Genomic DNA, 15,091 nt, shown 5'->3' with positions numbered 1-15,091 from the left:
AAAAAAAGACGGCATAAAACTCTTTAGTGTAACAAATTAACACATGCCTTTTGGATAAATTACTGTACATGCTGTTAATCTTTTAATTAGGTTCTCAATTTCACATACACATTAATAAGGGGGTGTTAGCGATCGAAAAATGCAAAAAAAAAATGGTGTTGATATGGTCTTTAGTAAGATGTCAGAAAGAAAAAACTGGCATATGTAATTTTTGTTTTAAAAGTTGCCTGATAATACTAAAACTGCTGCAAATATTATTCTAAAAAAAACCCTCAGTTCTGCATCTTTTTTTTTTTAAATGAATAGTCTTTAAGTTAGAAAAGGAAGAGACTGTTCTCCATGCTCATTGCTCAGAAAAAGATTTGGGGGCTAAAAGAAATATCACCCATATTCACGTTTAATTTATCAGAACAACAATCCTTTGTTTTGCATAGCTATATAATGTTTGTTACGTAAAGAGCTGGTTAGCTTTTAAAAAAAAAGAATATGTTTGCAATGCATGTATTGTTTGCATACGCACACATCCTGCATATATAATAGAGATATCTGTTTATATAGCATCAATCTATATTAATAGTGGTAACTAAAACACTTACTATATGGTAATGTTTCACAAAAAGATAGTTTTCTCGTGAAGCTATAATCCTGCCTGAGTATTTCTCTACATCTTAAAATGATTTTTATATATACACAGTTCATTATTTGATACATTCTCTTCCTCAATCGTCTGTTCTCAGTCAGTTTTAGCACAAGATAAACATTTTTTCCTCAGTGTTCTCCCCACAGACTCTTCCACAAAATCTTCACACAGTGCTGAAAAGAATAGACTCCGAGAAGCAGACAAACTGCCATTAGTTAACGATCCCTGTGCCAAGGGACATTTTAGCATGGAATTGTCATTGTGAAAGTAGGAACTATCTACTAGCTATCCCACATAATGGGTTTTATTAGAAAAAGGAAGAGGGCCAAAATGTGGCTAAGCAGCAAATATATTATAAAAACAAAGTATGAAAGCAATTTAGCAAAGAATCCTGAATGGCATACACATTCTCTCTTAAGCTTACTCTAATTAAACTCTTATTTGGAAATTTTAGGAATATCCAAGTGAGAATGGGAAACAACTGAAAATACTGTACATACAGAACTGGCCGGGGTTGAGGTGTTGACACTGTTCTCTACAATTAGTATGGCTTTATAATTCAGTTAGCTCTCACTTCATTCAAAAAGTGATCATTTTTGTTGGAATAAGCATGCAAGGGATATTGTCCATTAGTATCAAGAAAAGGAAGCCATTGTCTCAAACACTTTCCTGCTCCCATTTAACTGTGATGGAAAAGCTATTAAGGACAAATTCTACCGTAAGATATAACATTATAGAGGGTAGGGATGGAAGGGAACTCAAGAGGTTATCTAGTCCATCCCACCACACCCCACGGCAGAATTAAGTACACTTTCAGTGAAAAGTGCAAACACACAGAGTTTGGTCTTGTGGCCTCAGGATTACTCATTGGTCTTGTCTATATTGGGAAAACGGAGTGTTTTAGAAAATGGACTGAGCTAGAATATGTTAACACATTGTTAAACACCACTTGGCAACTAGGGTAGACAAAGGATCTATCTAAACTTGGGTTAGCCTTCACTGCAGAAAAGGTGTGTGTTTTCTTGAGCTCACTATGTCAAGTTAGTTAAATTCCTAGAGGAGACAAGGTGCTGTAATTTTTACCTCAATGCACCTGGTTGGGGTAAACACCAGTTGGAGTTTATATGGTTGACCCTAACTAGCTCCATCAAAGTAAAAAAAAACTACTTATGCCTTGCCTCAGCTACCTTGACATGAAACTTGAATGATTTTAATTAAACAACCACCATACACCTTTTTCTGAAACAAAGACATAACCTTGGCTATGATATGTTTGGAATAAGTCATGTTTTAACATGTTAGCTGGTCAGGGTGAGCCTTACTGAGAGACTAGGGACCTCCCCTGTCTATGCTAGAATTTTAAAAGAGGTTTGCTTTTTCAGAATGCACCTCTTATCGTAGTCTACACAGACTACTGTTAAAAAATGTGATCAGCCCTGGAGAGGGGAGGAGTTAGGTGTTTCAGACACCATTGTCTTGGCCAACACTACCTGTTAAGTGATGTTTTAAAATGTGTTAACACATTAGCTATCACATCTGCTAAACACACCTCATTTTCCTATCCTGGACTGGGGAGGTAACCTAATCTAGCCTATTATGTTCCTTTTTTTAGGAAATACTGCTGCTTTTAAACCAATATTTAGGCCCCCATTAGAGAAATGAAATGATGGCTAAAATAAATGTTCAGTAAAAACTACCATGCACCATTTCCCAACGTTCCTCAAAAATACCAGAGGTTCCTGTGGGCGGGGAAAAGTGGATCAAAAATAATCTGAATTTATTAACAGCTGGTCTGAGCTTTTAATCAAGCACACATAGAACTTTTGCTTATTTTCCCTCAAATACTGCTGTGAGGGTTACCAGGCCATAGCCTCTTTTCTGTCACAACAACTTCAGTATCTTGTTCATGGGTTTACAGAACGGACCAAAAGAATGTGTGACAATATTTCTCTGATGAGGGTGAAGCTGTGGGACAAAAGTTTTATCTATTTGCATATAGCCTGCAGCACAAAGAGTGGAAAGCTTTAAGGAATACAACTCTGTAAAACAGCAGAGCAGATTTGCTATTATGTTCTGCTGTTATTTCTCAGAAACATGAGGAAAAAAAAACCAGAGAAATAACTTTAATGTTTTCTCTCAGTGACGTATTCAGAATTTTACCAAATTACTGGTATGGAACAAACAAATGATACACACTCCACTGAAACACAATTCAGGATTCATTAGCGTCCTCAAACCAGTCATCAAAATATGGTGTATTTCAAAGCACTTGGTTTAAAATTCTCATCATGGACATGCAAAAGCTCACAGGCGCACAGGAAACGAAGCAGGGGTATTCTACTGTGACCAAAATGTGCTCTGGCCCTCAGCTCTCTCTTCTTTTCATCCCTGCCTCCTCTTCTGCTTGTGAACGCCATGGTATTTTGCTCAGTCACAAACCGCATAGGAGATGGAAAGCAGCCATCAGAAGTGCTGAGCTATTCAGGGCTCCGTTTGGTTACTCTCCTTTAAGCTGTTCAAACACTAATAAATTACCCATTTACTTATACTACCCAGATGTTTGCCATCTAGAAAAACAGATTATTTGTGGAAGTTTCTGTTCCATCACAAAAATCCTGCAAATAATAAACGGGGAGCAGAGAGCTAATGCCAAAAGCAACTTGCACACAGATCAGCATTTTGATGAAGAAAAAAACAAAAACAAAAACAAACCACTTGACCACTGTTTTAAAGTTAAGAATTTCTGTAATGAGCAAAGTAAAGAATGTAGTGGCCAATGTGTTCATAAGGTAGTGACATGGGACGTATTTGCGTAACAGTAAAATGACTCTACCAAATAAAGGGAACATTCACAGATGAGATTTAAAGGCAACCTGCAACATTTTTTAAAATTGGATTTGGACCCTTCCTGCTTCTTTAGGACATGTAAAGAAAACTTGAAATGTATTTTTTCCCTCAAAAAATAAGGTTCTTCGTGGTTATCGGAAGTCTTAAGTATGGTCTTCTATGATTTTGATGGAAGACTCTCAGTGATATTTGCTGGGAGCATCCATGCCTTATGGGAAAGGCTTTGGATGTTGAATCTTGAACAAAGATGTCACTTCAGCCAAGTGCTCACTAGGTGTTAGAATTAAATACTTGTAAACAAAAAAGCAAAAAACATTTTGAACAGGCTGACTAAAATTCCTTGCCCTTTGCACTTGCTTGATTTTCACTCTCAACTGTTGGGAAACAGTTCTATGCTCCACTTGCCATGAAGCATTCCAAGGTAGACAAGAGATGAACTTTTAAGGTCTCTGTAGCAGAGACCATGATTTTGTTCTGTGATTGTACAGTACCTAGCACAATGGAGTCCTGGTTCGTGACTGGAACCCATAGCTACTATGGTAATACAAATTATTATTATTATTATTATTATTATTATTAATAAAAATAAATAAAATCAAACACAGGAAAAACCAAAACCTGAGAAAAATCTTTCAGGCCTTCTTTATAGAATATAAGGAAGCAAAAATGGGAACACACCCACAACTACAAAGCCCAGAGAATTTAGGGAGAAGGGAGGCATTCAGAAGGAAACTTTTCTTATGGACCCCTTCAGATCATTGCCAGAATTCAGATCTCTTTACAATTCGTTTCAAGGCTATCATTACTATTACTCTCGAGCTCATTGCAAAATGCCCAGTAGAAGTGCATCGGGCAGCCACGCCAGACTACTGAGTGCTTTAGTCCAGTCCCCGACCACCTTGCCCCCAATATTAGAAAGCATTGAGAAGGGAGTGAGAGAGGAGAGTTAGGGATGAGAACACAGACTCCCCAAGAGAAGTGAGGAAGGCAAAAGGGGGTTACCACTTCTAACTTAACCAGATATAGTTTTCAATCAAAGATCAGGATAAGATTCTGCTACCGAGAGGAGACCAGAAAGGAGGGGTATTTTGTTTGTTTATCTTTAAATAAAAGAGACGTGTTACATTATCAGGGCATCCATATTTGGCAACCACCAGGTTGAGGTTATGGGGACATTACCAATCTGCCTAGAACCTAAGGGCACAAATACTGGAGAACTGCACTGATCACTGGGAGACCCCGTCGCAAATTAATGAACTTCACAAGATTAGGGAGCAATTTAGATTGCAATCTTTTGGAATTGGGGCCATCTTTTTGTTCTGGGTTTGTACAGCACCTAACATCATGGGATGGTGGTCCATGACCAGGACTCTTGGGCACTACCGCATACAAAGAAGAAGAAGAAGAAGAAGAAGAAGAAGAAGAAGAAGAAAGTGAACAAAACAATGTGAAGGCAAGGAAACCATCAAAAAAAGCATTTTGTTCATTTGATAACTGTCACCGAGTTTCATTTATAGCATCCGAATTTTACCAGTAAACCAAATGTTTATTTTGTAAATACAAAAAATCTTGGCAGTACAAAACCAGACTAGACCACCCTGTTGTTTATTATTACCTGTGCTTTGATCACACGAACTTGGGACCCAGCCCTGCACACACAGCTCTGAGCAGTACTAGCCAATGGTCTTTGCTGAGGAGTAGGAAGAGACAATTTACAGGTGTAGTGATCACACAACTCTTCAAAGTAGACCCCTTTCTCCTCTTGCATCAGCTGTACATGAGTGCAGTTGTTCCTCTTACTTATACTATCTGTAATCAGAAAGAAACCCCTTCTCTTCCTACCTGTCAGTAGTGTACTTAGTACACTATTGCTACTGTACAAGCAGTAACATGCACAGATTACCAGGGTCCTACTATAGTTTCATGATCTTGTTTTATCTTTCTTGATAAGAGGAATATTAAAATGATTCTTGTGCACGCTCAATGGCAACAAACACCAGCAGCTGATCTGTTTGCCTTCACCCTGCAGTTACACAGTCTACGCTGATGTTACTCCGCAAGCCAACAGATCTCACTGTTGGGAAATGTTTCCTGGTATTTTGCCCAAATTATCTTTCATTCAGTTTCCTCTGATTACCCCTAGCCCTACCCTCTTGGAGATCCTAGGCAATTCCACTCCCTTCTTGGTATTTACACCCTTCAAATATTTGTAGACTGTTATAATCCCACAAATAGCAACAAGGTTGTAATGATCATCACACAATGCAACTAAAGCAGGAGCCAAGTACGCAGGCTGACAGAGGTTCACACATTTGGTGGACTGGGTTTTAGCGGCTGGTTGTTTTCTAAATGGCAAAATACCCAAAGGAACTGCATGCTCTCTCTCTCTCTCTCTAGTATTTAAGTGTATCCAGTCCTCATGGAGGGCATTAGGTTAACAGCCTGAGGGCGGGGCAGACTCCAAGTATATTTACATGTTCGGAGACTTCATTTGCCTCTCTTTTTCCAAGTGAAAAGATGATTTGTGGTTAAGACACCAGGAGTTCTGGGTTTCATTCCTGGCTTTGTCACATTTGCTATGGATCCTGGGCAAGTTTTTTAATGTATGTGCCTCAGTTTCCCAGCTGTCCAGTTGAGATAATGACATTTTCCTACCTCTCAGTCATGCTGCAAGGACAAAAATCCTCCATGTTTGTGAAGTGCTCAGAGTCTAGAGTGCCAGAGGCAAGCCTGAAGTCACCCACTTCTTTCTCTCCCTTAGATCTCCTGTCACTTTCTTGTTTCCTTCCACTCCACCTGGTAGCCTCCTACCCTCTTTCCTTCCCTTCAGTCTCCCCATTTCACTTTTCTCCTTATCACTGCCCCCCTCTTTCCTGCCCAGTCCCATGCAGCTGTCTCCTATCCTCCTGGCTACTTGCTACATGTTTTGCTTCTGGTAATAGGATCCCAGAACAGTTGAACATTTTCTGAATGGGTAACGTAATGCAGCACAACTCCTCCTAAAGCCACCGCAGCCCCTCCCGAAATTTATTTATCTAATATATGGCTAAACTGCCACTCTGCCCTGGAAACTTTCACTCACAACACAGGTATGAGATGAGCATCAACAGTGGAAGGTATTGTACATTGCCCGGCGAACCCATCTTGACACTGACCTAGCCGAACCATTTTCAGGAAGTGGAAGTGCAGTTCCATCTTCATGGTCCAGTCATTCTTTGGCTTCTCTGCAGAGCCTGTGATCAAAGCTAACTAGCAGAGCTGGTCAAAATACAGAAGAAAAATCTCACTTAATTTTTTCCTCTAGTTTCTCTCAGAATTGTGAAATTTGCCAAAGTTTCCAACTAGCTCTACTAAATTAGTAGCATTGTGGTAAGAAGTCTACTTTCACAGCTAGTCCAACAGCTGTATGTTTGCATGCAAAATGGAGCAGATTGTAGCTACTTTTATTTTTAGTATGGAGGGGCAGCCTGTGGAGACTTCTGGTCCCAGCATTCAGTGCTGTATCTTCATGGAGCACTGGCTGCTGAGACACACAGAGACTATGGGCATGGGCTACCTCTTCTTATTACAAAGATCAGGTGCAGGTCACAATGTAGAACTCTAATGGGCACTCAAAACTAAAGGCTCCAGTTTGGCCACAAATGCTCCAGGTGAATTATTCTCTTTCTGGGACCCCACACCAATAAATAAAATTATTAGAAGCAGAATGTTTTAGATTTGGGATATTAATGTTATTAAATTCTGCATAGGAAAATATCCTTGTTAAGAAGAGCTCTGTGCTATCACATTCTATTCATAAAGAAATAGGTAGCAGGTTTTCTAATTTCAGGTGTAGACACAAATGATGAAAGAAAATACATAAATGTTTACTAAGCTTTTATGGATTTCACACAACTAACTTCCCCACTTTAGACCTGGTCTACAATACGCGTTTAAACTGATTTTTAGCAGCGTTAAACCGATTTAACGCTGCATCCATCCACACAACGAGGTCCTTTATATTGATATAAAGGGCTCTTTAAACCGGTTTCTGTATTCCTCCCCAACGAGAGGAGTAGCGCTGAAATCGGTATTACCATATCGGATTAGGGTTAGTGTGGCTGCAAATCGACGGTATTGGCCTCCGGGCAGTATCCCACAGTGCATCATTGTGACCGCTCTGGACAGCAATCTGAACTCGGATGCACTGGCCAGGTAGACAGGAAAAGCCCCGCGAACTTTTGAATTGCATTTCCTGTTTGGCCAGCATGGAGCTCTGATCAGTACAGGGGGCAATGCAGTCCCAAATCCAAAAAGAGCTCCAGCATGGACTGTGCGGGAGATACTGGATCTGACCGCTGTATGAGGAGACAAATCTGTTCTATCAGAGCTCTGTTACAGAAGACGAAATGCCAAAGCATTTGAAAAAAATCTCCAGGCTATGATACAGAGTCCACAGCATAGTGCTGCGTGACAAGCGTTACAGAAAGCCAAAGAATCAAATGGACGCTCACGGAGGGAGGGAGGGAGGACTGAGGACTCCAACTATCCCACACTCCCCAGCAGTCTCCGAAAAGTATTTGCATTCTTGGCTGAGCTCCCAATGCCTGTAGGGTCAAACACATTGTCCGGGGTGGTTCAGGGTATAGCTCATTAATTTACCCCCCTCCCCCCTCGTGAAAGAAAAGGGAAAAAAATCATTTCTTGACTTTTTTCAATGTCACCGAATGTCTACTGCATGCTGCTGGTAGACACGGTGCAGCGGCAGTGAACAGCAGTATCCCCTCTTCTCCCCTCCCCGGTGGCAGATGGTACAATATGACTGCTATCCGTCGTCATCACCATCCCATGAGTGCTCCTGGCTGGCCTCAGGTGAGATTGGCCAGGGGTGCCCGGGTAAAAATAGGAATGACTCCCAGTCATTCCCAGTAGATGGTACAGAATGACTGGTAACCGTCTTCATCATAGCAACTGGGGGCTGAGCTCCATCAGCCCTCTCCCTTTCATGTGTAAAGAAAAGATTCTGTACTGCCTGGACTATCATAGCAGCTGGAGGCTTCCTCTCCCTCATTTTATCTCACTAACAAGTCAGTGTTTCTTATTCCTGCATTCTTTATTACTTCATCACACAAATGGGGGGACACTGCAACAGTAACCCAGGAGGCTTGGGGGAGCAGGGAAGCAACAGGTAGGGTTGTTGCTGGGGCACCCCCTAGAATGGTATGTAGCTCATCATTTCTGCCAGATCTGACACGGAGCGGCTGTGCTCTCCGGTTCTCTGGTTCTGTAGTACAATTGCATCATATTCTAGGCCAGACTGACTATTTTTAGATACCATAAAGGAGGGATTGACTCGGGGAGTCATTCCCAGTTTTGTCTTTGCGCCCCTGGCCGACCTCAGCCAGGGGCACCCATGACAGCAGCAGACAGTACAGAATGACTGATAACCGTCATCTCATCACCAATTTATAATGGCAGGGCAGATGGTACAGAACAATTGATAACCATCTCTGCTGTCTTGCAAAGGCAAATGAATGCTGCTGTGTAGCGCTGCAGTACCGCGTCTGTTAGCAACATCCAGTAGACATACGGTGACAGTAAAAAAAAGCTGAATGGGCTCCATGGTTGCCGTGCTATGGCGTCTGCCAGGGCAATCCAGGGAAAAAGGGCGCGAAATGATTGTCTGCTGTTGCTTTCACAGAGGAAGGATTGAGTGACAACACCTACCCAGAATCACCCGCGACACTGTTTTTGCACCATCATGCTTTGGGGTCTCAACCCAGAATTCCAATGAAAGGGGGAGACTGCGGGAACTATGGGATAGCTACGGGATAGCTACCCACAGTGCAACGCTCCAGAAATCGATGCTAGCCTCGGACCATGGACGCACACCACCGAATTAATGTGCATAGTGTGGCCGCGTTAACTCGACTTTACACGATCTGTTTTACAAAACCAGTTTATGTAAAATCGGAACAATCCCGTAGTGTAGATCTATCCTTAGTGCCAGGCTGGTAAAAAGTCCCTATCTGGTTACAGAATATTGTTTGCAGATTTTGTTGAAGAACTGAAGTTTCATGAGGCCAATGTTAGCTGGAAACGGCTCCATGGAAAATGCTTGTAAGCAACAGCTTAAAGGATAAAAATGCTCTCCCCAATTAACTCAGGGCAGACAGGGACGATGAAACAAAAAGCTTTCTTCAATAAGGTATGGTCCACCTTCAGAAATCCTTTATCAGTACATCCTACTGTATATTTGTCTCAAGACTGTTTATTCTACTTCAGTAAGCTACAGGGAAAACAGCAATGGAAACTGATTCAAGCAGTCTCACACCTGTTGTACAAAAACCAAGTGATAATTTTCCCCAATTGGATCTCCAATGACAGACACATACCAAGGGCCAGTGATCCTACTGAGGGTGGTTCTAAAAGCAAGCAGAAGTTTTTGCAAGATCAAATGAAACTTGTCAGTCACATGCTGGAACCAGACAGCAACAAGAATAAAGAAAAATTAACAATGTACATTTTTCCACTTAATAGATTACAATATTTGGAGTTCTTATCCCACAGCTGTATTACTAATCAGTGCACAGACTGGTTAAAGCTTCATTATTGTAAAGGCAGTTAATGTTTACTTCGCCACTAGAATGTCTCAGGACAGCTCTTCACATCAGTATCCTAGTCGGTTTTCTACAGCACAAGTTGTTCAAGATTTTATTGCATTTAGAAAAGCATCAGAGATTGCCGAGCTTCTCACATTGGTCTTAAAAATTAGCTGTTTTCCTGTTCACGGAACACTGGTAAAGAGAACTTAAATGATTGTTTATCAATGCATCATTTAAAAAGAAATCAACGCCAATAATCACAATCGTTGATTAAGTTACTGGCAGCAGGTCGTTATTGGAGGAGGAGAGGCTGGTCTCTCCTGATGCAGAGCAGCCGAGATAGTCTCAGAGAGGGAAAAACAAACAGATGTACTATCATTTTTTATAAGTGAATACTAAAACAAATCTTCCCATCACCACCTTGGAGCACCCCTTGTTTCAACCCTAATACTGATTACAAACCAAACCAATATCCTGCTGTTCTCATCATGAATCTAAACTGTCTTGGTGATCAACTAGTTCTATGTCCATGCCTCTGTCACATCTCACAGCTTTCACACAAATCTGTTCAATAGCAGAATTCATACCAAAAAAATCAACCTCAAATGATGGAACACCGAGTGTTCCTTCACTATTTGTATGGCATGTATGATACAATTTAAGACTGGCTTTTCAGAGTGAGGTAATAAGAGCAATACATAAATAAGAGATCTAGGAGCTGATCAAGCTTTATGGTAATTTCTTCCACTTCTAAGTACAAAGGAACTGGTGGACACTAATACTTTGTATGAGTAAAAGCAGCAAAGAGTCCTGTGGCACCTTATAGACTAACAGACGTATTGTCAGGCTGCACATGCATCCAACGAAGTGGGTATTCAACCACGAAAGCTCATGCTCCAATATGTCTGTTAGTCTATAAGGTGCCACAGGACTCTTTGCTGCTTTTACAGATCCAGACTAAACACAGCTAACCCTCCGATATGTGACACTTTGTATGAGAAAAGTGCTAACCAAAGAGAGGCCATTTCTTAACTAATGAAATCAATTTGATATGTGAGGTTTGAATACTAGCCCTTTAAAACTCAAATACATGAGCCAACAACAGATTATTACTTTAACCTGCTCATTTTCCAAGACCACAGTGCAAAAAAAATGCAACAGCCACTGCACAGGGGGAAGTTGCTAATGGCCTATTTGAGTCCCTCACCAGCCCTCAGCAGAAAGGTACTGCAAGAGAGAGGTTTCTCCAAGCAAGGTGCTCAGCTGGTGTGGGTCACTGCATGCAATGGCACACCTCCTTGGAGCGGCTTCCCAGTGAAGCCCTTTCCTCGATAAGACGCCAAAAATCAAATCTTGGCTACTTAACGCAGCATGTTCCACATGTTAGCTCCCCACATGTTGCGCAATCATGTTAACAGAGATGGATAGTGCTGTCAAGCAGGAAGCTGGCTCACCCGGATGGAAAGAGTGGGATACAGCGACCTTTACATTCAGAGCAAAAAGTGTCCCTGAAATGGCATGAAATGTTTTGAAAGAAACCTGAACTTCTTTGCTTGCTTTTATTGTTGTGTTTTGTAGCAAAACTCAGTGTTGCTGTGCTTGAGTTTTGCTTGGACTCAAATCCTGGACCTCTCTCAGAAAGCAGACTAGCTGACAGAGGAAATGAATCATTATTAGACTGCTTTGAAAGAAGTTTTCTTTAGGAGCTCTACATTATTATATCCTAGTTTCCAGGACACTTAGTTTCAAACACCGCTGCTGCTCACATTGAAGGCAGCTGAAATCTCCTAGCTGCCTTTTATTTCAAATTTTTTAAGAAGGAAATACTGACTAAAGCAGCTAAAAAGCCAAATTTCCAAGTAAAACCATTCGTAGATTAGTCTAATTGTGCACTGGTTTTTAAAAAATCATGTCAAGACTGAACTGAAAGTTACAGATTTCGCTTCCAAAAAGTAAGCATTACCATCTAGTCAATACAAGCCATTCACTTGAAATGCAGAGCGAATCATTTCAACAGGATCTTGGTTTTCAATCTTTTTCCTCAAGAGGTTTTTTATTTTTTTCTAAACCTCTTCTCCACTGCTGAACAATCATCTACATAACTATAGAATGACCTTCAGCTTCCCAAGAGGCTTTGTAGCACTATGGTAGGGATGCCAAAATAGATATTGGTCTAATATTAAATAATCAGAGTGAGCTATCAGTCATAAAGGGAATCCTATATATATTTATTTTAGTGACAAAGTATGGTGCAGCACAACCATTTTTAAATACATAACCTGGTGTTCATGTGTCATGGCCCTGAAATGAGGGGGACAAGATAGCTGGCACATATTGTACAATGTCATGCAGTTATACACGCAGGTATACTACATGGCTACTCTGAATAATGTTCTTCGAGGCAGCAAGCTTGGGGCCTTACACTAAAGAACAAAGCAAGACATAATATTTTCTCTAACTGATCAATACCAGTCTTTCATACGTCAGTAGGATTTATCAAATGCTCTCTATACCAGAGAGAGAGTCTGGCGCTGTTACAAGCCCAGTGATAAGAAATACTACTGATTTAACTGCTTGCTAGGTTTGCCACTAATCCTCTTGCACAGTGACCTCAGGAGCTATGAAAAGCTGTTTTCTTATGCCAATGAGCATGAAAAAGAATGCAGTGGAATACCTTGTGCCTGAGCTGCAGAACTGTGGGAATACCCCAGAGCCAGGAGCGCCGTCTCCACCAGCTGGCTAAAGAGGACATCTTTGCGAACCAGAACGAACTCTGCATGCTCCTCTCGATTATCATATTCAAGGGAGGTGTCCAACTGCTCCACCACACAAAAGACGGGAATCATCAAACCTAAGAAAGAAAGGTTTTTAAAAGAATCATCAGTAATAGAGGAACAGGAACAAATAAGTAATTCATTTCTGATTGAAAATGTCAGATTAATACACCTCCTGGAAGGCTCATGTTAGAGGTCTGCCTTTTTTCCCAGTTTTCATTAGACTGCAGAATAGTCTTTAAAGAGAAATAGTAGGTGCCTCCTCACTTGACTCATTTAAAACCATACTAGATAACAGTCCAGAGAATACAATGCAAGAACCAGGGGGATAAACAGGATGCCCTAATAATACTTTCCAGCTCTAGTCTGCTAGGATTCCATATATTTCCCTATACACAGCCATACATGAACTCCACATTTAAAATGTTATTCCCTCTCCTCCCCACACAATGAACACTACAGGAGCATTAAAAGACCAAGGCTTTCTCCATGCACGGTTATGTGCTCCAGAGAGATGGGGTGTGCTCATTGATACATGTATAGACTGAAGCCACTCAGCCTTTTGCCATATTAAGAGCTACAGAAACACACAGTAACAGGTTTGCATTGTTCATGGGAAAATCCACCCTGTTAGCTGGTGCTGATCCTGCAAAATCACTGAGGCAGATGGTTCATTAGCTCACCATAATATAAGGCATGAGGAGGGCATGGTCTAGTGTGGATCTAGGTATGGACTAAGCAGTCCTGGGAGAGTACCTTTAGAAGCAGCCCAGACTTGGGAGAAGATCTGGGCAGGATTGTTTAATTTTGTTTTATTGCAAGTTTCTTTCATGACTGCTGGAAGGTTTACATCTGCTACAAATTGTGTGGCCTGTGTTTGAAACAGACTAGGGAAGCTACCTCTCACATAACACTACCTGTAACAATGTTATCATCCTTCCTTTTCAAACTGCTGATTAACTCTGCTACTAGACGTTTATTAATTGGCTACGTATACTTGTGAGTCACTGAACATGCTGGAAATCATTGTGAGACTGGAGATATATCTCAGCCTAAAATGGTTTAACTAGTTCCTACCTATACAGTCTAATGAAAGGAGTTCCTTTAGGTCTATTGTTGTGGGGGGAAAGCTCACTCTAAAGACCAGCAGTATAGCCCTCTCTCTAATGGCAAAGAAAAGAAAAACAACAGGCTATTTTTAGGCTATGTTAAGGAGAACAAACATTGTGCTACTCTATTGCACATTCAAGCAAAATAAGAGAAACCTGCATTTCAGGAAGTCAACTCTCCTTTCTTAAGAAGCCAATTAAAACCTCTTCGAGGTATCCACTACAGTTCGGTTCAAGCTTTAGTTAAAGATCACTCCTATACATCGACTGAGGTTTGCTGCTTCTTTAGGCATTCGCTTGGGGAAAAGCTGCATTCCATTTTAGAGTCACAGCCCTACATCAGACAGGAGACAGTGAAGTCAATGACAACTATAGGAGGCAAAACTAATGGACTCAAATCCTTATCAGCTGTTGGTGCAAGAGACAAAACTCGTTTAAAAATAAATTGTTAAGTACACAACTCTCAATCGTTATATTAGACACTGGTCAGATTCCCTTTGACGAGTACAATGGTGTTGTTCGCAATAGTAAAAAGCATCAGGAGTGAACCTCTCAATATCAGATTGCTGCTCTTGGATTCTGGTACATGGCCAAGGGTTCTGCAAATTGAAGTAGTACTGTTTAGTCTTAATGTACTCAAGAACATGTACCATAAAGCCACTGTGGGCTTCTTTGCTGGAAAGATGTTGTGGAGTTGATCCTGCTCCCACTGAAGCCAGTGACAAAATTCCTATTAACTTCTATGACCCCAGGGTTGAATCCTAGTTGCCTGTAAATCACATAACTAGTTCAAACAAAATTCAGTCTCTCTGTAAGTGAAAAATCTTCTGTTTCTATTCAGACATGGTTTGTCACAGTACTTTCAATGCCCAATTTATCATTAGTAATGCCAACAATCTGTGGTGTAACTATTAATATGTTGTGAGACAAGTTTATAACGATTGTAGTAACAAGTGGCCAAATTCAGACGCAATGCTAATGGCTGAATAAATTACACTTTGGTAAATTAGTACAAGTGGGTGAATGCAAGCTTATGAGAGAAAGGGGTGCTGTTGCATCTTTTATCCTGCGACTGGTTGCTTTTCTTGCTACAACCCTGTCTATCCGCCCCCTTAACATATAGGTTATATCAATTCC

The 15,091-nt window shown here is 40.9% G+C and overlaps 1 protein-coding gene across 3 annotated transcripts in view; it reads right to left on the bottom strand.

Moving 5' to 3' along the window:
- The window catches only part of SATB2 (SATB homeobox 2), a 157,167-nt gene that overhangs the window by 122,178 nt on the left and 19,898 nt on the right, over positions 1–15,091 (bottom strand). For all 3 annotated transcript variants that reach the window (XM_030580906.1, XM_030580908.1, XM_030580907.1), the window contains exon 3: positions 12,746–12,922. In XM_030580906.1, the coding sequence (XP_030436766.1) occupies positions 12,746–12,922 (177 nt within the window). The remainder of the gene's footprint in view (positions 1–12,745; positions 12,923–15,091) is intronic.

This window comes from Gopherus evgoodei, chromosome 11, assembly GCF_007399415.2.
Source record: "Gopherus evgoodei ecotype Sinaloan lineage chromosome 11, rGopEvg1_v1.p, whole genome shotgun sequence".
Taxonomy (NCBI): domain Eukaryota; kingdom Metazoa; phylum Chordata; order Testudines; family Testudinidae; genus Gopherus; species Gopherus evgoodei.
Note: the sequence above shows the minus strand (reverse complement) of the source record. Positions and strands in the feature narration are given on the sequence as shown.